Genomic DNA, 27,116 nt, shown 5'->3' on the forward strand with positions numbered 1-27,116 from the left:
GAATCCAGAATTGGATCACTGTTAGGAAATGCTGAAAAGCCTTCCTACTTAATAAAGCTTTTCCACCATAGCCAGAATGCCATTCACATCAATCCTTCTCTCTGCCCGTCTTAAACTAAAAACTCAACCCCAAGCCACAGTTCCTGTGGGAGAAATGGTATCAAATCCAGAGCCTCCATGAAGTCCACTGGGGACCTGAGCATTGCCAGTTTATTTTATGTGAAAGACATTGCTGAGAGACCATGATGATAGGCATCATTACAGAACCCCAAGAGAGACAGAGAGAATGGACTCTGGACTCCATGTGTGTTGAGAGTGCTGGATCAGGCCCTGATGTTCAGATTATAGAAGAAATGTTTAACTCTTGTCCCCCATCCACTCCTCCAGGATCATATCTCTATATGTACGCGTGCACATTTTCCTTAAACTGCTGTAAATTGCATGCCATTCCTTTCTGCTTCACAGATGATCAGTAGAAGTATCACAGCCAGCACTGAAACCAACTCCAGAAATGTACTGCAGATATTTTGTCCTCATCTGTGTGTGGCTATTTCTTCCAACTCAAAGGTAAGTTTTCTGACAAGGATACTAGCTTGGGTGTAGTTGATATAAATGCTGGGGGAAGAAGGAAAATAGCCATGGTCCAGTGCAATCCTCCCATCCCTTCCGAAGAGGGCTGGATACATCAGGAGAGAGCTGATTATACCATCACAAAGGATAGTGTGATGGGCACAACTCCCTGAGGCACAATCCCTCACTAGTGAGGTGCTGCCCCCTTTCTACAGCTCAGTCCGGCCCTTGATAGATTGCAGCTTTGTATAACTTCCATTAGAGAATCTGGCACCACATGACCCTCCCCTAGTTTTGAGTTTAATTAAAGTGTAAAAGTCTGTGAACTTTTCAAGTGACCCTATGCCCAACTCCAAGGGAGACTGAAACTGTTCATGCCTCAGTCCTGAAACAACATGAAGCTGAGCAATTCTGATCTTTGCTTTGGGATTTGCGGGTTCTTTCAGATCTGAAACCTACAGTGAAATTCCAGGGCTATGAAACCTCCAGGACCCAACCTGCTGCATTTCACACTGCATAGCCTTCGCTGTCATTAGGTACTAGCAGTGGAATGATGATGCACTGCCTTGGGCCTTGTTTGCCATTTCCACCAGAATAAACACCATCAGACCAGAATTATCCATTCATTTACATGGCTGGCAATATTTTTTTGCAGCCACTTTATACAGGATGTAAATGAGCACACAGGGCCTTGTTCCACTGGGAAATTATACCATGTTAGAACACGACCCCTCTCTGTCATTTTAGCTATGTACGTTAGCTGGCCCTTGTCACCTCAATGTCTAAGTGCCTTCATACACATTAGTGATTTCTCTTCAAAACACCCCTGGGTCAGGTTTATGGTCTAACTACGGAATGCTAATTTTTACATAACTAGCAGAGATAGGTCTGAACGAAAACTCTGCATCTGATCACCCCTAGAGTGAGAGGAAAATTGACTTTGCATATTGGAGCTCAGACCCACTTCTGGTCATCGCCATGCAAGCACAGAGCCAAACACAACAACTTGCTTTTGCTTAGTTTGAAAAGTTTTGGCTCAGGCTGTGAATGTTTAATATTGGCTGCCACCTGCACCTCCCAACCCAATTCACCCAGAGGCTGAAGGTAGGAGTCCTCCCTCTCCTGATGGCATTAGCAGCGCAGGGACACTCTGACACTAGAGGATTGCCTGTAAACAATAACAAGCGAGGTGCAAAGCATTTCCTGGAGATCAGTGACCACCAAGGAGGAGCTGATGGCCTGAAGTACATCTTTTGGCTATCAAAAGGTGATGACTAGGGAGGGAGGAGGAATGGATGTATTCACATATGGGTTTTATAATGACAGAGTGCAGTTTTAGATCTTGTAACAAATCAGCTTTGTAATGAGGGATGCCATTTCATGTGTTCCATACTGGACAGTTTTAGAGACTTCTAAATCTCCTCCATTTCTAGGCTGTCGAACCCCGTGTTCCAAATGATCATGAAGGATATCACTTACACCCCATGCCCCACTATTATGCATGAGATGAGGGTAGTGGGGGCAGATCTGCAGGGGCAGTAGGGCTGCTGACAAAAATCTCAGCACCTAATTAACCCAGTCCTCACTGGGCTGCTAAGAGAGCTGTGGATGGCCCTATCCTGTGATGGACAGACCTGTAGATGACACAGATAGATCGCCTGACTCTTCTTCAACATTGTCTTCTACCTATATAAGAGCTTTATACTCCCACCCACCCAGGTGGTATCTGAGCATCTTCTATGTAAAATCAATAGCAACAGAAAATCCCTAATGACTTCATGGAATGAGTCTCTGGTGCTTTTCTCTTCCTGGGGGCAAAACACTGCTTGTACCTGGGTGTTGTGCTATATTTTTAAAAGGCAGAAGGAGGAGTGATTGGGTGTATAAACCCGATTCTGTCACACCCACTAAGGGGTTAAGAGACAGAGTAGCTACCTCTCCAGCTGCAGCTGATTGGCAGATCACCAACACTTGGAATAAGAGGCTGTAGCGAGGTTGGGAGCTATCCTCCATCATCAGGAAACTGGGAAGAAGCCACTAAAGGAGCAGGACCAGGACGAGAAACACCCGAGGACTGGGGTGAGGTGACTGGGCGAAACCCACTAGACTAAGTGGGTATTCCTTCTCCTGCACTCCATGAGCTAGAAGAAGACTGGACTGGGTTGCTACTTCTAGGCCCAGAAGAAAGACAACATAAGGATTTGAGGATTGTGGGAACTGAACTGAAAGACTAGGAGAGCAAGGTCTGAAAGGGCCAGCATATATCTGACGAAGCTGCAGACAGGCTAGAGGGACTGAGTCCCTTCACAGGCCACGAATTGGGTATGGATTGAGGTGTAGAAGGGGTGTGTCACTGCTATGAATGTCACTGTATGATGGAAAGGCTTTTCCCCGCAGTTTATCACAGAAATGAGAGACTAACTCTTCTCCCTCCAACCAAATCCCTGGATCAAGATCTGGGTTTGGACAAGGGATTATAGCTTCCAACCAATCCACTTGGTAGGAGAATCTAAATCCAAATTTAGCCTGAACACTAGGGAGGCTGTGATCCAGAGATCCAAGCCAAGTTTGGATCCAGAGCCGGAGACCAGAGCCGTGATGTTGGTTCTGACCTGTCCTTACCTACTGCCGAAGCTGGCCAGAGGCACTAAATATGAACCAAAACCCTCGGAAGCCTAGTCCTGCCCCTGCTTCTCTTCTGTTTAAGAAGCAATGGTGCCTCAGCATCATTACCATGGTGCAGACACGTAGCCAGAGACCATGGCTTTATCTGGCAAGGCTCATGCATTCAGCTACAGAATTTCACTGAGATCCTCCATTCTTCTCTGCAGCTGACAGGCCCAGGCTTAGCAGCACAAGTCACTGTGAAAATATTACTTCAATACTGCATACGCTGCACCGGTATCCCACTGAGTCCTATAGCATCCCCTACTGGAAAAGAGTGGCTCTGCAGCACCCTGCATCAGTTTTCTTTTATGTTTGGGGCCCCTAAAAGTCCACACAATCCAGATATTTAAAACATTCCCCTTCACACTGTCTTTTTAATAGACCTCAAAACCTATAACCTTCACCCCAGTTTCAGCTGGGCTCATGCCCTCCTCCCTGAAGATCTATCCTATCTCTAAAGTTTACTTCTTTCACTGTAGTGCCAAGCTGGGCACATCCCCTCTGCCCTGGGCATCTGTCTTCCTGCTTTCCCGCCACCTTTTGTCTGGGGCTTGGCCCTTCTCCACTGGCCTTCCGGACCTCTGCTCATTCAGGGCCCTCCAGGAACTTTATCACTCTCTGCCAGCATCTCCCACCCACCTGCAACTATCTCCCCCTTTAAAAGGCACAGGTGCCTTCCCTTAAGTCCATCTGGGCAGCAGGTGCACTGGACCCCACTGCCTCTTAAAGGGGACAGTCCAGTTCAGGGTCTCTGACCTGGTTTTCAAAGTCTTGCATTGGATTAGTCCTGGCTACTGGAGGGATTGTCTCTCTCCATCCAGCCATGGCCTACTTTGAAGGCTGTATTGCGCATGAATGGGGAAACTGTCAGTGAGGCTGACATCTGGGGCTGGAAGATGCTTCCCAAGACCAAGACACTGAATCACCCTCTCAGATGAGAGAAGAACAGCCACTAACCTTGTTGCATTCAGAGTTAAGTGCAACCATCACTGAGAGTACTCTGCTCATGCTGACAGGGGCATTTTCATATTCAGAGTAAGAAAGGAGGAGACAGAAGCCCGTCTGTTTCTGAAAGGGGCTCATTACCATTATTTTTGTTACTTAGATTGTGAACTCTTTGGGTCAGTGGTCATCGCTGTGTTCTGTGTACAACGCCTAGTTCAATGGGGTCCTGGGCCATGGCTGGAGCTTCTAGTTAGTTAGTCTATCCTGGGCTTTGCCGCACATTGGGCTACCCACATTTGCCATCCTTGCCTGTCAACTGCCCTTCTCTCCACATCTTCCCATTTCATGTTGAGATGCTTGATGTCGTTCAGAACTGTTCATTTCCATGTTATTCGCGGTCTTCCTCTCTTTCTGGCTTCCATTCAAGAGCGGTATTTGGTAAGCGTTCTTTTTCCATTCTCAGCACATGTACCAGCCACTGATGTCTTCTTTTGTATATTTTTTGTGAGAGGGTGCCTTGTCCAGTAATTTTTCTGACTTCTTCAATCATCTTCCTATCTCTATATGTTATTCACAATATTGTTCTCAAACATTTGTGATTAAATGCGTTCAGCTTTTGCATCTCTTTCTTGATAAGTTGCCACGTCTCACTGCTATATATTGTGACGGTGAAAACAATTGCTTTGTACACATTCAGTTTTGTCTTGAGGGAGATGTTTTTGAGTCTTTCAAATGCAGCGTTTGCCTTCCTGATTCTTCTTATTATTTCCTCGGAACTAGTACCTGCTTGATGGTACTTCCAAGATATGTAAAATTGTTCACCTTTTCCAGTTTCTCTTCTTCAATTTCGATTTCTGTCCCTATAGTCCCCTTTAACATGACTTTACATTTCTTTGTATTGTATCTCAAACCTGTCTTCTCCCTTACTTCTTTTACTTGGTTTGTGAATTGGCATCTTCACTGATAAGAGCGATGTCATCAGCAAAGTATAGATCAAATAGTCTTGAATTGTTCCATTTTAGGCCATATGTATCACTGTTGCATTGTTTTAATCCATAGTCGATTACTAGCATAAACAAAAAAGGAGACAGGATGCACCACTGCCTTACACCTGTCTTGATGGTGAATGGCTTAACTCAATCCATTTTCCATTTTAATGCAGCACTTTGAGTTGGCGTAGAATGCCTTCATAATGTTAATTAATTTTGTTGGAATTCCATATTGTTCCACAATTTTCCACATGGTTTCTCTGTTTACACTATCGAATGCTTTTTAAAAGTCCACCAAATTAATGGCAAGACTGCCTTGGAATTCAATTGTGTTCTCAATAATCAGGGTGAAAATAGCATCGCTGCATGATCTCCCTTGTCTAAATCCAGATTGTTGCTCACGTAGCTATTACCACAGTTCCATTAATAATTGTGGGAAGCATTCAGTTGCTATGGTGATAGGCACTAATACAAGAACCTGCATAAGTAAACATTAAGGAAGTCATAAGCAAATTCCAACTGTCACCATTCCAACTGTTTCTGGACATAAGCATCTTCCCCAGACAACCATATCCCTCCTACACTGCTGTAAAACACCCCAAACTTTGGATTGTCTGTTTAATGAAGTCACACGCTGATTGCCCACAGTCCCTGTCCCCCACACAATGGAATCAAGTGCTGATGGCTTTGATGAAGTGTTTTATGCAGTTTCTGTTGGACTGCTGTATACATGCAGGGAACGCAGCTGCAGCTGCACAACAGAGGCTCCCAGGATGCCCTGCCATGCCTAACAATATGTATTTGTAAATTTTAGAAAGTGCACGCTGGGCCGTAAATTGGACACACACAGCAGTGACACGGTATCGCTCCCTGGATTTGAGAACCTCACAGAGGGCTACAACAAATATTTGAGACCATACTTCGGTGGTACGTCAACAGAACAGTTCAATGTCTGATAAAAGGATTATATAATCAGTAATGTTTGCATGGAGAGAATGACGTTTTATGGGTTTTCTTTAGTAAGCACTAGTTTATCTGTCCCTGTTAAATTAGACAGTGTGCTCGGACTATGTGCCCAAAGTCCACCCTCACCTATCCCCTCCGATTCTGTTTGCTCAGTGGGACTGCATGTGTATGACTGAAGGCAGAATTTATTCCCTGGGAACATGTTTGTCGGTGGAATAAGGAACAGAAAGCTTAGAGAGTTTTGACACCTGTCTAATTAGATACCTTGGGCTAAATTTTGCTCTGTTACAACCATGCAGCCCCTTTGTTTCAGTTTGTCCCCTTGGTTTGGCTGTGTATTTGTTAATGGTCATCTGTTTTATGAGGCTCACTGTGGCTGCAAATGAATGAAGCCTGGCTCCTTGAACTGCAGCATTGCTCACTTACAACTTCCTTCCTGTTTAGTCCCAGTCTCTGGGGACTTGTTTCCACTGTGGAACCATGTACACTAAATTCTGAACAGCCTCTGCCCAGGCTTTGCCTTACATTTTGTGAAGGGATAGCCTTCTCAGTGCACAGAGCATGCCTGGGTGTTCTGTGAAGTGCAGATGACCAAGCCTCATGCAGTCTGATTATGATCCCTATACCATGTAATGTAGCTGGTGTACATTGGCTTTGTCTTACACCTTTTAGCTTCTCTCTCTTTAACTTCCTCCTGTGGTGATAAATCTCTACAACAGTGGAGTTACCTAGAGTAATGACCACTGCATCTGGTATTGTGGAATAATACCAGCTCTTCATGGAAATTTGTCCCATAGGAGAACAGATGGTTATAAAATACAAGAGAGAAGTTTAAATGCATGCAAGTCAATATCAGCACAAGTTTAATGTGTCCATAACACATTGGGTAAAAATTGTCAGGACTCTGGCTCCTAAATAACTATCACTTTTGAAAATGGGACCTAGCTCCTAAATCACTTTGGCCCTTTTGAAAATTGTCCTTTTTGCAACTTGAAATCTTATTAGGCAAATGAAAAATATGAATTCTAGATAAATTTACAATATCTTGTTAAACCTAACTGACTTTTAGAAAGTGGTTGGCTTCAATTCTAACTGGCAAGATATATAGGATTGAGCAAGTCATATAGGCGAAAAAAGTACACATGTTGATTACATAGATATATATGGCCTGTTCCTGAAACGTGATAAGCACCTGCAAATCCTGTTGACTTCAGCGGAATTTGTGGGTGCTCAGCATCAATCAGGATCAGGTCCCTGTGGCCCTAGGGCTTAATTCTGCCTTCCCTATGTACCTCAATCTCCCACTGAAACCATTGGGAATGGAGTATTGGGCTCAATGCATATGAATGTTTTTGATATATGGGTTATGAAGAAAATGTTCTAATAGGTTACTGTGCCATATATTTGCTACTGTGCTGACAGGATTTGATCTTCCTCATGTTTACCCTTATTACAATAAAAAGAGGCAAAATATAAACTGACTTACAGTAATGTCTTCTGACATTTCCTAGGGTGGAGCTGCCCTCTTGTGGTGAATCCTTGCTTGAGTGCTAACAAAGAGGCAGCCACGATATGTGGTTCCTTCAATGTAAAATTGTGTGTGTATCGACCCAATGAAAAGGGATCCTTTGCCTCCATTTTGTCATGTTTTATTCACTGACAAGCTACCTCCCCTCTAGCTAACTGCTGTTCTTTAAGGGTTTCAGTTTACGGGTGGCGGGGGAGAGGAATAGCTCAGTGGTTTGAGCATTGGCCTGTTAAACCCAGCGTTGTGAGTTCAATCCCTGAGGGGGCCATTTAGGGCAAAAATTGGGGATTGGTCCTGCTTTGAGCAGGGGGTTGGACTAGATGACCTCCTGAGGTCCCTTCCAATCCTGATATTCTATGATTCTAAGTGAACTTCACAAAGGGCTCACCCATGCCCATAAGCACCAATAAGGCCTGCTTTGTCACCTTGTGTGGGTCCTATGCACTGAGGACAATTTCACCCCATATGTACTGAAATCTGCTAACTAAATTTCCAGTAGGGCCCATTTCCTGACCTGGGAAGCACCTGCTCAGGGGACAGGAAACCCCACAAGTTCTGATTTCATTGTTCTACTACGTGGACAGAGTTTTCTTCCACCTCTACAGAAATGTCAGGGGTTTGGCCTCCTAAGCCCACAAATCTTCCTGACCCCAATGCACCAAAATGCATGTTCCCTAGAGAGCAGTGACGCCCACTGGCTGCTGCTGTCCCACCCAAGCCACCCCTTCGAGGGGAGGAGGGGACAGGGTATTCACTGTGCACTACCTCTGAAGGGACAACACATGAAGATAACATTGTTGTTTTACACAGTGATTTCCTGTGGGTAAGGAAGCTGGGAGGCAGGGAAGACGGGTACGTAACAGTGGCACAGACAGAAGTAGTCTCTCTGGCCCTGCACCTGGCCCATACCCTCCTAAAGTACATCTACTGAGAGGCTTTTATGAGATCGGGCAAACAAGGGACAATGGAAGAGAGCTGGCAATTCCTCTTCCATCCTCTCCAGATAGGCTCCGGCCATCTGGGTTCTCTGTGCTCAGTGAAGCGAAAGAGACAAATGGGCCCTATCCCAGGAGACAGAGAGCAGATTTCCGAAGCTGGGTGTGCAAAGGAGAACATGTATATTTTCTCCATAAAGCAAATCTCTCTTCCCATATACTTCCAATGCACATTACAGCCCTCTGTCCTGCGTTCAACTCCAATTACGAGGCAGGACGGAGGTAGCCACATTCAAACAAATCTAATATGCTGTCTGCTGCCAAACAATGGTTCACTGTGGCACAGCACTCACTCGCTGTAAAAGATTTCCTTAGATCCCATTTGGCAGGTTCTCGGGGTGCCGGGCTCAGCGCTCTGGGATGGGGAGGTCAGACTCTCTGCACGGACAGTTGGGTGGGTCCCTAGATCAGGTCTCCACTATGAGCATGTGTCTGCACTGCACTCGGGAGGTAGCTTTGATTTGAGCCCAGTGGTCGCTTTCAGTGAGTGGTGCTGCTCACAGGAGAGACTATGGGAGTTGATTAGACTCACAAAGGGTGACACCTGAATCACTTATAAATCCCTCAATAACCAGGATTGTAGGGAACAAAATCTCACCCTCCCAAGCTCAGGGACAGGCTGCAGGACTCCAGAGGGAGAGTGAGGCTGGGGACTCAGCCTTGCTTTGCATCAGGAAGAGGCTGTGTGGTTCAGTGGACACAACATGACTAGGAGTCGGGGGTCTCAGTTCTATTCCTGCTTCTGGTACCGACTCACTGGGCAAGTCACTTAATTGCTCCAGGACTCAGTTTTCTCCTCTGAGAAATGAAGAGAATAATTCTTACCCACCTCTCTAGAGCACTCCTAGATTGAGCCATGGAAAGTGTTATATAACAGCTCAAGATTATTATCAATACATCTGCTGAACCATGTATGGCTCTTGATTTCTGTGGCTGATTGCAAGAGAAATAGTGCCTACCTGGATTGCCTGGGTGTGTGGACACGAGTGCTGCATGGGATCATTTCTGTCTGCTGATGCCACCAAAGAGGATGGTTCTAGACTATTCTCAGTGGTAGAAGATGACAGGATAAAGAGTAATGGTCTCAAGTTGCAGTGGGGAGGTTTAGGTTGGATATTAGGAAAATCTTTTTCACTAGGAGGGTGGTGAAACATTACCTGGAATGCGTTACCTAGGGAGGTGGTAGAATCTCCTTCCTTAGAAGTTTTTAAGGTCAGGCTTGACAAAGCCCTGGCTGGGATGATTTAATTGGGGATTGGTCCTGCTTTGAGCAGGTGGTTGGACTAGATGACCTCCTGAGGTCCCTTCCAACCCTGATATTCTATGATTCTATGATTCTGTGATTCTAAGTCAAAAGCTTTGGGGCATGAAATTTAGTCTAGTTCTTTGGTTGCTGGCAGCAATAGGGACACCCCTGTACATAGGCCTGGAAGGATTACACTTTTCTATGTAAATGTTGATTGCATCATAGATACTCAAACCGATGAAAAGGTATTTCCATCAGTAATAATCAGAATAGACAGGCAAAACAAGATAAATGCTCCTTGAGAACGTATTAGAGTTTGATTTTAAGGCTATTTACTTTGTATACTTTGACATGTAATATTAACAATTTGTGCTTTAATGGTTACAAAGCTTTAACTTTTTGAATCTGTGTCTACTGTCATTAAATAATTTTCTGACCTCCCTGTAGTTTCCCACAATGGTGAAAATTTAAATAGCTAGATAGAAATCTAAAAAAAGCTTTAAAATAAACATTGATATTATGCATCAAAATTATAAAAAAAAATCTAATTCTTGCAAGGCTACCTATGTGTGCTGCTCGATTGAGTGCAATGAACTGAATTCCATACTGAATTCTAAGTGACCATTTCTTTTGTTTAGTACACAACAATATAGCATTATCTTCACCCTTTCTTCTCTCTAATCTAAGCCTCTCTATCCCACCCCAGGGAAACCTGTTCAAATAGCATTGAGCCTGGATGTTGCAAGTATTTCAAGTATATCGGAGAGTGATATGGTAAGTGACTCAGTCTCAATTACATACTGAAGAGAAAGGGGCCAGCTTGGCTCTGCTGCTCTGGAGGGGATCCAAGTGTGAGATACTAGAGTTGGAGACCATGGCCAGTTCATCCAAGAGTGACCGATGGTATTGGGTGCCTCTGTTCTTGGGAGCCCAGTGTGGCAATTCCCAGCTCAGCCACAGACATCCTGTGACCTTGGGATCAGATAGTCACTTGGGACCAGGTCCTCAAAGGTATTTAGGTATCTAACTCCCTTTCAATGGGAATTGGGTGCCTAAAAACCTTTGACAATCTGGGCCATGGTCTCCCTGTGCCTCAGCTGCTCTTCTGCAAAATGGGGATAATAGCACTTTCCTCACTCACAGGGCTGCTATGAGGATCAAATCCACTCATAATTATGAAGCACTCCAGTGCTACAGCCAAGGGGCTATAAGGACTGAGTTAGAGACAGAGACAGGGGGCTGACTGTCAAAAGGCAGGAGCTCCGCATGTCCTGAAAGTCTGTCCCTTTTGAGGGTTCTGAAGCTGGGCACCAAAAATGGTGGCACACAAAGTTATTATTCACAATGGAAGATCTTAGCCGTGGGCTGCAGCTGTTGTAGCATTTCATCCCCCCTTCTGTTTCCCTGCAGAGTACCCTCTTGCAGGCTTAGGCATGACACTGAGCGTTGCTCCAGAAGCCACCTCCAGTCCTCCTCTTTAGCCTTCAGATTGTGGAAGAGTAAAGCAGATTAAAACTGAGCAGAAGTCCTAATGTTCTGAGGGCTTGAAGGGCCATCACCCCAAGGGGAAATATAAAGGGAAACCTTCACCAAATAGAGGGTATTTTCATGAGTCTTGTCTCTCACCCCTGTAAAACTACCCCTTTCTACATGTATTTCCTCCCCATCCCACCTAAATTCCCCTTGTGTCAAGGAGAATATTATAGAGACATACTCTATGGCTAGATAAATAATTGAAATGACCCAGAGGTTTTCCCCTTCATCACCAGTATTAATAATTCACTATATTGAAACTCTTAACAGTGCATCATTTCAATCACTTAAGTCGTGGAATAGAACTTACGCCCCCACGTCCATCTCTCTCTCTCTCTCTCTCTCTCTCTCTCTCACACACACACACACACACACACACACACACACCAGTCTGAGAATCCAATCTGAAGAGCAAGCATAACATAATTTATTTAGCACCTTTCATACTGAAGGATTTTACAAGCCATCCATTGAACATAAGAGAATCGATTCATCTGCCACTGAAATGCAGACATGTCTGGACAGGAGCATGGTAGCTTTATAACGGTGCACAGCAATACTACACAATTGTGAAAGCTGCATTTAATTCATCTGCAAATTAAAGAGCCAAGGACTGCCACAAGGTCCTGTTATGTACCCAGGAGGCTCAGTAAAGAACTCTCTTTGTATCCATTACAACTGAGCCCTGTTTCTTCCTTTATCATGGGGGCACTATAAAAATACTTCAACCACTTGAAACTTCTGGGGGGATTTTAGTCAGGCTGGATATTGCAACCAAGTTGGAATCTGACCAGGACACTAACACTCTTACTCTTGCAAAACGTTCTGTGAGATCTTCAATGACAACAGTTGGTCAAGATCTTGGTTTTTAACTCTCCTACCTAAAATTTCAGTTGCATGGCATCCCCTAGTCCCAGGCTTGGGCTCAGTTTAGTACTGACCTGACAGAGAAGAGTAACACTACAAGCTTTGACCCCACTTCCTACTTTATTTGGCTTAACTAGCATGTTATTTTCTTACATTTCTTCAACATATCACCCTCAAAATGCCTCTCCTCTAAGCACCCACCCACCCCTCCTGAATGATCTGAATATCGCTCCCAATAGTGAATGAAGGGAACAAATATTGTACAGGACCACTGGAGTGACTCACTCGTGGTCCTGCTTATCTCCATTACTCTAAACTGTGTTATTCTTCTCATCATCACTGTGTTATTCTTCTTCTACTATGCATAGTTTTTCCTTCCCTTACACAATCGCCTTCCCTGGCTTAAACAAACAAGCTTTCAATAAGGTGAATAGGTTAAATGCAGGTGAGTCTTTGCTCTTGGACTTTTAGCTCTGGCGAAAGACCAATGCAGATGTATTTGCATACCTGCTCTCCCTCTATGGCTATTATATACACATATATACTGCATTCGTGTGTAGGTTACTTATATATTTTTCCCATACTGGAAGCTATTTCATATGTAATTGATGTAGCAGCTTGAGTAAGTCAGTCAACCTCTCTGCTTCTCTGTTTTCTCAGATGGCGATTATGATCCTTATCCACCTTAATACATACTTACTTATGGAAAGGAATTTAAGGTTTAGGAGTGAAAAGCACAGTATAAGACTAAGTATTATGATTATGATTGTTTATTGGGAATGAATACATGAAAAACTTCAAGCAAACAGAGGAACTAAGTTTAGAATTCAAGTCTACCGGCTTTGTCCTGTGCATTTTAAGCTGAGTTTTCGTGTGTTATATGCCCTACATTTAATGCTATGGCTGTATCCTTTAGGAAAGACAGACAGCGGTCTGGATGTTGTAGCAAAGGAGGGTGAAACAAACACACACACAGTTTGTGAAGACTATGCCTCAGCCCCAATACGTTTTGGACATAAGCGGTGGACATCAACACCTAGTAAACATTCTTGCTGCGTGTCTTCTCACACCTGCCTTTCTCCTTCAGGACTACACTGCTACAATATACCTGCGGCAGCGCTGGACAGACCCCCGCCTGGTTTTTCATGGGAACAAGAGCTTCACTCTGGATGCTCGTTTAGTGGAATTGCTATGGGTGCCAGACACATATATCGTGGAATCTAAACGGTCTTTCCTGCATGACGTTACCGTGAGAAATCGTCTTATAAGATTATTCTCCAATGGCACTGTCTTGTATGCATTAAGGTAAGTCACGTACTGGTGGTTGTGACAAAGTTCCTCCTCTGCCTTTGTGGGTCCTGTGCTTTCCGGCAGATTTGCTTGCCTCAGAGGTTCACAGCAGCCCCCAGTTTGGCCACTTTTGCCACTGGCTCAAACCTGCTGTTCACTCAGCTAACCTCATCACTGGTCAGCATGGGGGAAAGGGAGGAGAACAATCCCCGCAGTCTCTGTTGTCCCACTGAGTGGGTCGGGGACAGGCTAGAGACCTTCCCCTCTGATATGACTCACAATCCTGGTCAACTCCTCTTCTGTCAGACAGGGAGTTGGAGGAATGGGGGGAACCCGGGCCGAACCTCTATTCCAGGTTCCAGCCCAGGGCCCTGTGGATCACAGCTGTCTACAATGTCTCCTGTAACAGCTGTGTGACAACTACAACTCCCTGGGCCACTTCCCCATGACCTCCCCACAGCACCTTCTTTGTCCTCATCGCAGAACCTTCTTCCTGATGCCTGATGGCATTTGTATTCCTCAGTCCTTCAGCAGCACGTCCTCTCACTTCCAGCTCCTTACATGCCTCTCCCTAACTGAAGGGAGGTCTTTCTTTTAACCAGGTGCCCTGATTAGCCTACTTGCCTTAACTGGTTCTAGTAGCTTCTTAATTGGCTCCAGGTGTCCTAATTAGCCTGCTTGCCTTAATTGGTTCTAGCAGGTTCCTGATTGTTCTGGAATAGTCCCTTTTATCTTACCCAGGGAAAAGGGACCTGCTTAATCTGGGGCTAATGTATCTACCTTCCACCACCATCCTGTAGCCATCTGGCCTGACCCTGTCATATGGTGAAGAGCAAATTATTAAAACCACACCGGATCAGAATGTATGTAGGCTGGTGTGGCCATCATGGTTAAGAAGAGCTTTGGAGTCAACAGGCCCCTAGTTTTGACATTATTTTCTGGATCTCAGTGTAATTTAATTGCTCCCTCACTGCAGTTGCACATTCCTCCCAGTCAGTGCAGTTATTATCTTGTATTATTTCTGTTGCATTAGTCCCTAGGAACTCCAGTCAAGGATCACCCCCCACCCCCTCCATCTTCCTTGTGGTAAGTGCTGTACAGAGCAGCAACACAGAAGACAGTCCCTGGCAAGGGAGCTTACAATTTAAGTAACAGATAAAAGATAGAAGGTGGATAAAACAGAATAGGCTGGAAGAATGTGGGGGCAGAGGTAACAAAATGAACAAAATTTAGCAGAAAACTGTAAGTCTTGGCTTGCTGCTTGCTTAACCAATACCAGTCAGTGGTGATCTGTAGGTATCACATGAATATTCAGTTAAAACCACTTATGTCATTTCCCTATTAATTTCCCATGCTCAAAGGACCAAACTGTGCTCTCTCTTACACCAGAGTAACAGCCAGAGTTTCAGAGTAACAGCCGTGTTAGTCTGTATTCGCAAAAAGAAAAGGAGTACTTGTGGCACCTTAGAGACTAACCAATTTATTTGAGCATAAGCTTTCGTGAGCTACAGCTCACTTCATTGGATGCATACTATGGAAAGTGTAGAAGATCTTTTTATACACACAAAACATGAAAAAATATGAAAAAAAATTTTCATGCTTTGTGTGTATAAAAAGATCTTCTACACTTTCCACAGTATGCATCCGATGCAGTGAGCTGTAGCTCACGAAAGCTTATGCTCAAATAAATTGGTTAGTCTCTAAGGTGCCACAGGTACCCCTTTTCTTCTTACACCAGGGTTAATCTTGAGTCACTCTATCTCTGCTGACTTAGACGAGACTGGCATAACTGAGCTCAGAATTTATACCTTAGGATGCAAATTCTCTGGCGTTATTAGTGCATTGATTTCAAAAGTCAGAACTATCCAAATGCCTGATCAGGATCTTTGGGGTCTGTAGTTTGCTATGAAAACTAGAGACATCCTGCGGTATGTTTTTATTGCACAGCTTCTGAACTCTTTCTCCCCATGTAGAATCACTACTACTGTTGCATGTAACATGGACCTGTCAAAATATCCCATGGACACACAGATGTGTAAACTGCAGCTGGAAAGCTGTAAGTATCTTATTCTACAGATGCCTGAGAATATTTGCCTGGCCTATTTTGAATCTGTTTATTTGTATGTAGGTGTCCATTCAAATATTTGGTTTCAGCCAGAACAGCCTCTGAAAATGTGCCTTTATTTCTGCAAACACAGAAACTTTTCAAGAAGAAAACAGTTCACATTTAATTCTTCAAATATAAATATTTATTATTCCAGGGTTTATAAGGTTCCTGTCCCCATGGTCCCCATGCACACTTTATAGAAGTTGGAACGGTAATAAACACCACCTTCCCCCAAACAGTCAACAGGTATTGCAGTCTTTCACATAGAAGGAAATTATACTGTCTTTCTCGAAAATCACCTCCTTTTGAGCACACTCATTCATTAGGGCCAGCCTTTGGTACAATAGGTGGATAATAGGACCCAAATTTTCAAAAGAGTGCCCCTCAGCTATCATCCATACTGCACCCCATTCATACATGCAGTTCATGTTTGTGTATGCAGAAATCTCTGTCTTGAATGCATGCCTTGGACAGTAAACTTGAATAAGTCAGACATGCCCACTCGTGAAACTTAGAGACTAAGTGGAATTGCCTGGACTGTGGCTAATGCAGAATTTGGCTCTACAGGTTTCATTGCTGGGCTGATGGCATCCCCTCTGAATAGGTCTGTCAGTTATTGATGAAACAAGCAAATTCAATGAGTTGGTGATAATCTTACTCTGGGTGCTAATGGACACATGTCTACATTATACAAAAAAAAGTACCAAATCTGCAATTAACCAGCGCCTTTGATGGTATGGTTTGAACTGTTGCTTTCACTGCTTCCCTGGGAATGAACAGTGCATGTTAGTCTCTAGGGTCCTTAGTCCAGCATCTTTCACCTGTGCTAAATCACTTAAGTTATTTTCAAAGCAGAGAGAGTTTTTTAACAGGGGGAAGAGCTGAATTCAGGAAATGTGTATTGCCTGTGAAATTGGTGAGCTGAAGCTTAGAGCCGGTCCTAGCACAGAAAGGCACAATGAAAGCTTTCCCATCTGCGCCCTTTGTTACAGTAACATAAATGTTGGTGAGCATGGGAACCCGCTACTGCAAGCCCTCAGTGCCCAGAACCCCACAGTGGCCCTCTCTGGGACTCCTGGCTGCAAGGCACTTGCAGGAGCAGTGATATTCAGTGAGCAAAATGCTCTTGGTTACTTAAACTCAAAGGCCTGGATATTGCAATGTTGGCCATTTATTGACAAAAGACAATGCATAGATAAGCCAACAGTAGTCGCTAGAGAGAGAGAACCATGGGGCTTGCACCAATACACCGTAGCTTTCAGGAGAGGAGATCTCTGCTCCAGAGGCTGAGCAGAGTCAGCTGATTCCCCCACCATTCCACCCGTATTTTTTTTGTTTTTTTTTAAGTTGTGAAAAACTGATCTTTATTTTCCAGAAATATACAAACTTATTCTCTCATTTCTCCATCTTCTTCTTCTTCTACTACTCCTCTGATGTACAGGACATTGTTACATCTTATCAAAACTTCACCAAGGTGTCCTGACAATGCACCATCTATGTATTCTTCTGTGTTTGCAAGCTGCATGTTCATGTAGCTGTCGACAGACACCAGGTAGCCCTTGTACTCCATCCCCCACTTCAGCTTCACCATCACCGGCTTCCCTGTCAGCCCGTTGGTAGGCAGGCAGGCTTCCTTCTCAGCAGTCTGCATGTCCACACACTGCTGCTCCCTGGGGGAAGAGTCTGCTCAGGTGCAGCACTCTCAAAATCTCAATGAAAAAGAGAGAAATTCTTCACCTCCTGCTGGGACAAAAGGGAGGGGAGCTCCCACCTAGCCTCTAATGGAAGCTCTGTTTTCAGGCATTCTTAAGATGGGGCACCCACACAGGATTTCCAGCCCCTTGCCTCAAACTGAGCACCCTGAGAACTCATCTCCTCCTTCTTCCCTGCCTGTTTCTTAAATTCAGCTCTGCAGGAAGGTCTCTGACCAGTGCTCCTGGGGAAGAGAGGCACTCTCCCCGTCACAAAGAAGGTCATCAGTAATGACAGAGCTTTTCTTGGCTCCATACTTGAGAATCCCCAGAGTAAAGCAGCGGCCAATCTCCCGTTTCAAGCCACAAAAAAGAAATGCCTGAAATCTCATTATTTAAAGAACAGGTTTGACTTGCCAGCTTCCAGAATGGAGCTCCTATGGAAGTGCATATTATTTTCACATTAAAATCCTATTAGTTCACCATGATTAACTTTATTACAAAGAATAGCACCTGAAATAATAATGATTGGCCTCTTCTTTTAAAGTGTAGCTGGCTTCAGACTTTTTTTAAAAAAGTAATTTGGGTTTTACGTCATGTTCAGTTGCTGTCTAATTCCAGTGAAATTACATGCATATTGTCAGCTGGAGATTTCATTAGGATAAATGCCAGGAATTAATGCTATTTAAATATATGCTAGATGAATTAACAACCTGTCATTTATTATAAAGTTTCCCTAAATAACCACAATTGCTATTATTACAAAACTGTCCAGAAACTTTGAAAAGTCACATGTTTAGGGTTTGCACACAGGAATTCAGAACCTGTGCATATAATTTATGAGTACGTCAGATGCATGCTCCAGTAATTTGTGTCTAATAGAAAACACAATTAGATAAACAATACAGTAGGACATATTAGTGGTAGTTTTCCTACAAGGTTTGAACTGGTGACTATTTGGCCTACCAGTGTCACTAGTCATTTTTCAGACAGACATTTAATTAAAAGACTCAAACTAATGAGATTAATGGGCTTATTTACTAAATTAATATGACTTTTTTGAGCTGGATGGCTATTCGGTGAGTGAGTAGGAATGTCAGGTTATCAAAAAGATCACTCGCTTTAATTTGGGGTCATGTTATGCTGTCACTTAAATTTCCAGAGCCAGATCCTCAGCTGGTGTAGGTTGGGATAGCTTTGCAGAAGCCAGTGGAACACATCTGAAGATCCGGTCTGGACCCATTGTTTTTAGTGGGGAATTCTATTTCAAAATTAACAGCGGCCCTGATAAATGAGCCTCACAGTATCTGACTCGTCCAGTTCAGGGTTGATAAGCTCCCAGATGTTTAGATGCTTGTCCAAAGCATCTTTGAAGTGTGCATAAATGGGTGGGCGGTTTGGTTAAGAAAGCCACACACACTCATAAGATTTCTGACTCTTCTGCTTCCAGTCATGAGAATTTGTAACCGTTTACAAACTTGATTTTAGTACGGGGCGAAGGGTTGGGGATGAGGATTGTACTTCTTTCATCATTTTCATCCCCAGTAAACCCATATGGCTGAAGTAATTATGCACGGGGATTGTTAATTTCAGTTACTGACAAAGATCACCACTTGCAATCAAATTAGACGTGAAAGGGATTTCCGCCTTTTAAAAAATGTTAGAATATTTTAAAAATAAAATAAAATGCTGTATGCAAATGATATGCCTTGCATGTTGTCATTTGCCGCTGAGCGATGTGGGTGCAAAATGCTACCAGATCAGAATTCGCCACTCATTTACAACACTGGCAGAGACTTACACCCACATGAGCAGGGGTAACTGACTGCACCAGGCACTGAAGAATAAAGCTCATATGGCCTAATTTAAATTTCAATTTGATCCATCAGAAATAAAAATATGGTTAATATAAGAACAACCACTTTCACCAACATTTTAAAGTAATTATACCTATAAAACAAAACCTGCAGCCACCTAATAATCTTGTTGCTTGTGGCTCCATAGCTGAGTATTTCTGATTCTATCCAGTAGAGGGCAGTATGCCACACATGGACTAGTTGGTTCATTACAGTAATGTGGCGTTTTATGTTCTCTGTAGGGGGATATGATGGAAACGACATAGTGTTCACTTGGTTTAGGGGAAACGATTCAGTTCGTGGCCTGGAAAAACTGCGTCTCTCTCAGTACACTGTGGAACGTTATTACACTCTGGTCACAAGATCCCAGCAGGAAACAGGTAAAGCAGGGAGGTGGGACTGGTGGAAGAGCATGTGTGTCTCACAAGCATGTATAATTTTTCTTTCCATTCTATGCAGTGATGTCTTTCAAGCCAAGAGGACGTGAGTAGTGAAATCATTAGCAGTTCCTAGTCCCTCTGGAAACGAGGCAGTAAAATGGCTTCTATAGGAATAGGTGATATGTTCCTTAGGTGTTAAATAATAAATAATAATAATAATAATACCCCTAGCTCTTGTATTACGCTTATCAATGATAGATCTCAAGGTACTTTACAAAGGGAGGTAAATATCATTATTCCCATTCAAGTCATGGAAAATATGGATTTCACATGTACCTGAAATCCACTTGACATTTTTATTACATCAGAAAAACCTAGATTGTGCTTTGTGTGTCTGCAAACTATAAATACTGCATTAAGCATTCCAGGAAAGGCTTAAAGTAACTGGGATCAAAACTAACTTGTTGAATATTTATTTGTTTCCAAAGTTCACTTCTGTCTTGATGCAATGGGAATGTATTTCTCATTACCAGCTGGTTTAAACTTCCTTCCCTAGTGTCAGAGATATGACCTTTAAAATCCCTCCTGGCCAGAGGAAAAACCCTTTCACCTGTAAAGGGTTAAGAAGCTAGGATAACCTCGCTGGCACCTGACCAAAATGACCAATGAGGAGACAAGATACTTTCAAAAGCTGGAGGGAGGGAGAAACAAAGGGTCTGTCTGTGTGATGCTTTTGCCAGGGACAGAACAGGAATGGAGTCTTAGAACTTAGTAAGTAATCTAGCTAGATATGCGTTAGATTATGATTTCTTTAAATGGCTGAGAAAATAAACTGTGCTGAATAGAATGGATATTCCTGTCTTTGTGGCTTTTTGTAACTTAAGGTTTTGCCTAGAGGGATTCTCTATGTTTTGAATCTAATTACCCTGTAAGGTATTTACCATCCTGATTTTACAGAGGTGATTCTTTTTACTCTTTCTTCTATTAAAATTCTTCTTGTAAGAAACTGAATGCTTTTTTCATTGTTCTTAAGATCTAAGGGTTTGGGTCTGTGGTCACCTATGCAAATTGGTGAGGATTTTTATCAAACCTCCCCAGGAAGGGGGGTGCAAGGTTTTGGTGAGGATTTTGGGGGGAAAGACGTTTCCAAACAACGCTTTCTCAAAAATAAACCCGGTTAGACGTTTGGTGGTGGCAGTGGAAGTCCAAGGGCAAAAGATTTCAGTTTGTACCTTGGGGAAGTTTTAACCTAAGCTGGTAAAAGTAAGCTTAGGAGGTTTTCATGCAGGTCCCCACATCTGTACCCTAGTGTTCAGAGTGGGGAAGGAACCTTGACAGAGCCATTTAGCATGCATTTGCCAACCCCCAGGTATATACTGTCAGTTTCTGAATTTACTGACAAAAACAGTTGTGCAGTACTATAATATTTACTCAGAACATGTTAGTCTACAGGACCTTCATTTAAAATTTGCTTTAAAAATATTTCATTAGTGTGTTGTTGAAGATTATAAAATCACATCTCTAATAAATCCTTGCATAGATTTTTATATGCACAATCTGAGTATTCATCTTTAGCCTTAAATGCTTAGATCTTCAGACATAGTTTTTTTAAATAAATCCTTCAAAAGACTACCCTTATCTAAAATACACATTTTAATTTTAATTACTATAATACAAAAAACTTGCTTCCAAAGTCTTCCTGTCCTTTCTGTCCATCCCTTTCTCCCTTCACCCACCCTGTTGAAGAGAGCCCTTAATTCAGGAGTGGCCAACCTGTTGCTCCGGAGCCACATGTGGCTCTTCAGAAGTTAATATGCGGCTCCTTGTATAGGCACCAACTCCGAGGCTGAAGCTACAGGTGCCAACTTTCCAGTGTGCCGGGGGGTGCTCACTGCTCAACCCCTGGCTCTGCCACAGGCCCTGCCCCCACTCCACCCCTTCCCACCCCCTCCCCTGAGCCTGCTATGCCTTCACTCCTCCCCCTCCCCCGCAGAGCCTCCTGCATGCCACAAAAACAGCTGATCGGGAGAGAGAGGGAGGCGCTGATTGGCGGGGCTGCCAGTGGGTGGGAGGCGCTAGGAACAGGGGGGAGCTGATGTGGGGCTGCTGACATATTACTGTGGCTCTTTGACAACGTACATTGATAAATTCTGGCTCCTTCTCAGGCTCAGGTTGGCCACCCCGCCTTAATGGGACAACACCCCTTCCTTACAGATAGCTGGACAAACAAGTTTCCCTTTCTTTACTTCTGACTATTTGATGAACTAGTTTTAAGAGAACACTCCAGCAAAATCAGTTGGTTAGTAAAATATAAAATCCTCTGTTATGCCTAAAATCTTTGGAAACATATTTTTTAAAGTTGGTCAAATTTTATAAACATGTCTATTGTTATGGAGATCGCACAAAGTAAATTAATGTTCCCTTTTTCTAAAAGCAATGAACATTGTTATGAACACACTAAACCTCTGTGACTGATTAATTTAAAATAATGTCTTTGTTTCAGTGAATTAAATCTGGAATGATTACTTTATGAATGCTGAAGAGTACATTTAAAATATAAAATCAGTATAGAAATACTGATTAAGAAAATGTAAAACAGAGACGAGCTGCATCATGTATTCCATAATATTTAATGTTGTATTCAGCAGGACAGCTGACTTGCCCTTACTACAAAGTTTTTGCAAATAAATCTCTGACAAATTTCAGGGTATATCAAAAAACCTGTGACTGATATTTTTTATTCCCAAGTTTAGTGCTTTTAATTAGGTACCTTCTCCATCTCCAGTCTTCACCATCTGGCATGCAGTGGAAAACATTTGAAAAAAAACACTCTTCTGTAATTTCTTTCTAAAGAAAATGGAGCATGTCATTTGCTTCATTTGGATTCAGGGATTTGGTCAGAAGGGGGTGAGCAGGGAGAGAAGAGAGGAGGGAGACAGTGGGGAGAGGTCGGGGCCTGGGCGGAGTGGGGCAGAGCAGGAGTGGAAGTTGGGTGGGACCATAGGCAGAAGAGGTGGGCTGGGGAGCTAGCCTCCTCAAGTGGTAGCTTCACCGACCACCCATGACGGCAGGTAAGAGCAAGTCTGCTCCAGCACACCCAGTGCGCACTGCAGTGTCCTTTGTCAGGGGCTGTATTCAGAGCTGAATGCGCCGGTGCGGCACATTCTGCATGAGGGAGAGGGTACGGGCTCTCTGCGGGGAACTGTGACTCTCCGCCACAGTGAGGTGGGCCAGGTGGCTCGGTGTCCTTTGCTGCCTTGTCCATCTCCCGCCCCTGAGCTATGAGCCCGGGCTGCTCTCGGGCATGGGGCACCAGTTTAATAATAATAATGCGTAGAGCCCCATAAATTCTAAGGATGGTCCTGACAAGAGGTGTTTATTTAAGGAAACAACTACAGGCAAACAGATGAGCTTCCACACAACTTCGTTCCAGTTTTGGTATCCCTTGTTTACTAGAGATCACATCCTGTCTGGAACGCTATACAGCACACAAAGACTGTTAGTGGCTATATCATATTTAACCAAATCATTACAGACATGCTACAGCAGTTCTATGGTACACAGCAGAGGACACAATATTGCATCCAGTTGTAATGGCACAAAGCATTCCCTCTTTCCCATTGGCCTTCCATGGTTGAGAACTTTAATTCTGTGGTGATATTCCCACTTCCTACCAGCCTACGAAGTAGAAACCTGTGTTCACATTTCAATGGGCTATTATTAAGCTACAAGGCCAACCAGCTACCACCCTTGCTGTTTGCTGTAGAAAACTTAGAGATGCACATTGATGTAGGAAGCATTGTAACAGGTTAACTGGCCTTAAAGACATTATGGGACAGATCCCCAGCTGATGTAAATCGGTGTCACTCCTTTGAAGTCGGTGTTGCTATATCAATTTACACTGGCAGGGAAGCTGGCCTATAGAGATGAATAAAGCAAAGCTTATGTTCTGTTCTCCCTTGGAGACATTGTCTGGTCAGATTTGACCTAAAATACAGATTGTGTGAGAAAGAAGCTTTTACACAGCACAAGGTTAATAGAAATATTTCCTTCCATTATGACAGGTTTCAGAGTAACAGCCATGTTAGTCTGTATTCGCAAAAAGAAAAGGATTACTTGTGGCACCTTAGAGACTAACCAATTTATTTGAGCATAAGCTTTCGTGAGCTGAGCTGTAGCTCACGAAAGCTTATGCTCAAATAAATTGGTTAATCTCTAAGGTGCCACAAGTACTCCTTTTCTTTTTCCTTCCATTGTGTTTTTTCCATGCCAGTGGCAAAGGTTCTAAAGCACCAAATAACCATCACAACACAGCGTTTGCAACTCAAGCACTACAGCCCTGTGCTAGCTTCATGACAGACTGATGGTGAAATTGACTTGAGGCTGAAGTGAAGTGCGTTAGTCTGATTTCCTTGCCTACGTGGAGAGAGATGCAAGCAGTCACTAAGCAGCATGAATAGCAATGAATAAATTAGATTGTAAAATTCCTGTAATGTTAACAGAGTGGGGTGCTATTTCTGAGCCTGACCTAGAGCCCACTGGGTTCAATGGAAAGACTCCCATTTACTTCAGTGGGTATTGGATCAGAATTTTAACCTGTCAGAGTCCCTTTAACAGGCTTCCTTGGGAAAAATACTCTGTGCTGCTTGTTAGAGATGAAATGAAGGAACAACCTATCTCCAGGCTTTGTTAGGGTAATAGTGTGAAATATTCCCTGTAAATAATAAGTTGGGGAGTCCTTGGTGAGCTGCCTATTTGTTTTAAATATCTCTTGCTTACCATATATTGTTAATTAACTTACATTGTACATTCGTTTGTTTAGGAAATATGAAATGAATAAAAAGATAAGATGGGTCAGTCCCTCTACTGATGTAACTTGATGTCACTCCAATTACTTCAATGGAGCTGTGCTGGTTCACATCAGCTGAGGAGCTGGCCTATGATGTGCTTGAATCCTAATCAAACTCTCTCTGGAAACCTTGCTTTTGTGGCATGTGTCCTTGCTTTGCCTAACAGGCAACTACCCGAGACTGATACTGCACTTTGAGCTGCGAAGAAATATCCTGTACTTCATTTTGGAGACCTATGTTCCTTCCACGCTGCTCGTTGTCTTGTCCTGGGTTTCTTTTTGGATCACCCTGGATTCGGTTCCGGCAAGAACCTGCATTGGTGAGCTGCTGCCGGGGGAAAGGTACTTGAGGCATGTGCAAGTGAGAGGGCAGAGTGCAGTGTGCAGTACAGCCAAATGCCAGCTTTTCTCAGATGAGCATGGAAATGGAGAATGACAAATGCAAAGGGCCTGGTGGCACTTCAGCTTTGGCATGTGGAGAAGAGCCAGATTAGGAGCATGGAGGGTGGAGGAGTACATTCTAGTCGGAACCTTCCCCCCATCCCCACCAGAGCTCTGCATGGCCAGGGCTCCAATGCGATCCAGGACCTGAGGCGCTCCTGCTGTCTATTTTAGGCTCCCCTCCATCTACCAGGGTATCTGCATCTGGGTTAATATTGCAGGAAGTGACATCACTTAGGTTCTGCACTTCCCCCGGAGAGGGACTTTTTGCACTAGCTGAGGGTAAGAAAAGAGCCCAGGGGAGGGAAGAAGAACAACACAGAGGGGCTGGCCTTTTACACTGGTGCACTTCAGCAGCTGTGGGGCAGAAGCTTCTCTTCCCACTGGATTCCCTGGGTGGAGAAGTTGCATTTTCTGCTTCCCCCATCTGTAGAAAGTGGTATGAAGTGCTTACCGTTCTAAGTCAATGGAGGATTTGGATTTGGTAGTGTTACATCCACTGGGCCTTGGTGTAAAGGACTATCCAATAGGTAAGAGAACCAGGCTTTTTGTTTCCTGAAGTTTGGGTGAAATGCTTTCCCGTTGGACCTGAAAAGATGTCCTTCTCTGCCTTACAGGAGTAACAACTGTGCTGTCGATGACAACTCTGATGATTGGCTCCCGGACCTCGCTATCTAAAACCAACTGCTTCATAAAGGCCATTGACGTTTATCTTGGCATCTGCTTCAGTTTCATTTTTGGTGCCCTGGTGGAATATGCAATTGCTCACTACAGCTCATCACAAAAACGTGCAGCTAAAGAGCCTCAAAAGGTACATACAGAGGTTCCTTAATGAACAAGGTGATATTGAGTCAGCTGTAGTTGGTCCTTGTTAATGGCATATCCAGTGAAGAGTGAACTAGAGAAATAGTCTTCCTGTTGGGGGACGAATAAGAGGTACATGAGTGTCTCTCTCTTGTTCCTGTACCCATTAAGCAATGGTAAATACAACTCCCACAGTCTCACGCAACACTGGCCCATTGCCATGATGCTAGTGTCTGGAATCACTGAGTGCTACTAGTTCCAGAATCCTAACAAATCTGACAGTGTTCACTGATTGTCTAGATGCATGTTAATAGCCAGAAGAACCTTTCTTGCTGGCAAAATTTGGTGAGTCACTGTGCCAAGCCAAAGCATTACACCAGTGGGGAAGACCACTGTGACCATGGGGAGAACTGCATGTTGCAACATGAAGCCTGCAGGGACTTTTCTTTTCTATTGGCATGCAGCCTTATGCTGTGCACCCAGCCAATTTTATAAGCTAAGAGGATTGGGCTGCCTCAGTGCTTGGAATAGAGACCTCCAAGGAATACCTCCATCCTTCAGGAAATGCTGCTGTGATCCATAAGATGGCACTTTCTAAATGTTTAAGTTTTGCATGTAACAACCCTAGCATTATGGGTCATCAACAGTGATAGGCCCTTCAGGTCTAAAGCATAGGGCTCTACCATTTAAGCTAAAGGAGTAACTCCCTTAGTTGAGAGCTGTGTGTAGTCTCTTATCTTCTGTACAGAGCAGTCAATAAAGAAGGATATGACACACTTAGCCAGTGTAATACATGTGTATCTAAATCACATCACCTAACATTAATTGTGCTCTATCATCTCCTAGGGGCCTACCAAAGAAACTGAAGAAGTCAACATCACAAACATCCTCAATAGCTCCATCACCAGTTATAAGCAGAAAATAAACTTAGCCAGCACTGAGATTTCCAGCGATAACGTCGACTATTGTAACCTGACCATGAAAACCCATGACAAAATTAGGTTTGTGTTGAGAAACAAAATGCACAGGATCATCAGCTATTTCACAATTCAGAATCCCAGCAATGTTGACCATTACTCAAAGTTACTTTTTCCTTTGTTTTTCATGCTGGTCAATGTATTTTACTGGGCTTACTATCTGTATTTTTAGAAAATGACACCTTCATTCTCACATTTCAGAGGAGCTTGAAACCAGGTGGGACCAACCCACCTTTATTCCTTGATACCCCTTACTGGACAGAAAACTCACTGAGCTAATCCTACCACATTACACTTGTCCTGGAAAGAAAGGTACATCTTCCACAGCTCATAGAAGGAGCTGCAATTCTCAGAACATTGGGGACCAGAAATACAGCCAGTAAACCCTTATTATTGCTCTATAACCAACATTTTT

At 43.6% G+C, this 27,116-nt stretch overlaps 1 protein-coding gene across 1 annotated transcript; it reads left to right on the forward strand.

The window, feature by feature from the left end:
- The first annotated feature begins 5,154 nt into the window (after positions 1-5,154).
- GABRP (gamma-aminobutyric acid type A receptor subunit pi) lies at positions 5,155-26,873 on the forward strand. The gene is made up of 9 exons (XM_077824743.1): positions 5,155-5,168; positions 5,986-6,098; positions 10,613-10,680; positions 13,394-13,611; positions 15,570-15,652; positions 19,493-19,630; positions 24,647-24,799; positions 25,538-25,731; positions 26,571-26,873. The coding sequence occupies exons 1-9, from the start codon at positions 5,155-5,157 to the stop codon at positions 26,871-26,873; spliced, it is 1,284 nt and encodes a 427-aa protein (XP_077680869.1).
- Positions 26,874-27,116: the final 243 nt, after the last annotated feature.

This window comes from Eretmochelys imbricata, chromosome 8 (assembly GCF_965152235.1).
Source record: "Eretmochelys imbricata isolate rEreImb1 chromosome 8, rEreImb1.hap1, whole genome shotgun sequence".
Lineage (NCBI taxonomy): Eukaryota > Metazoa > Chordata > Testudines > Cheloniidae > Eretmochelys > Eretmochelys imbricata.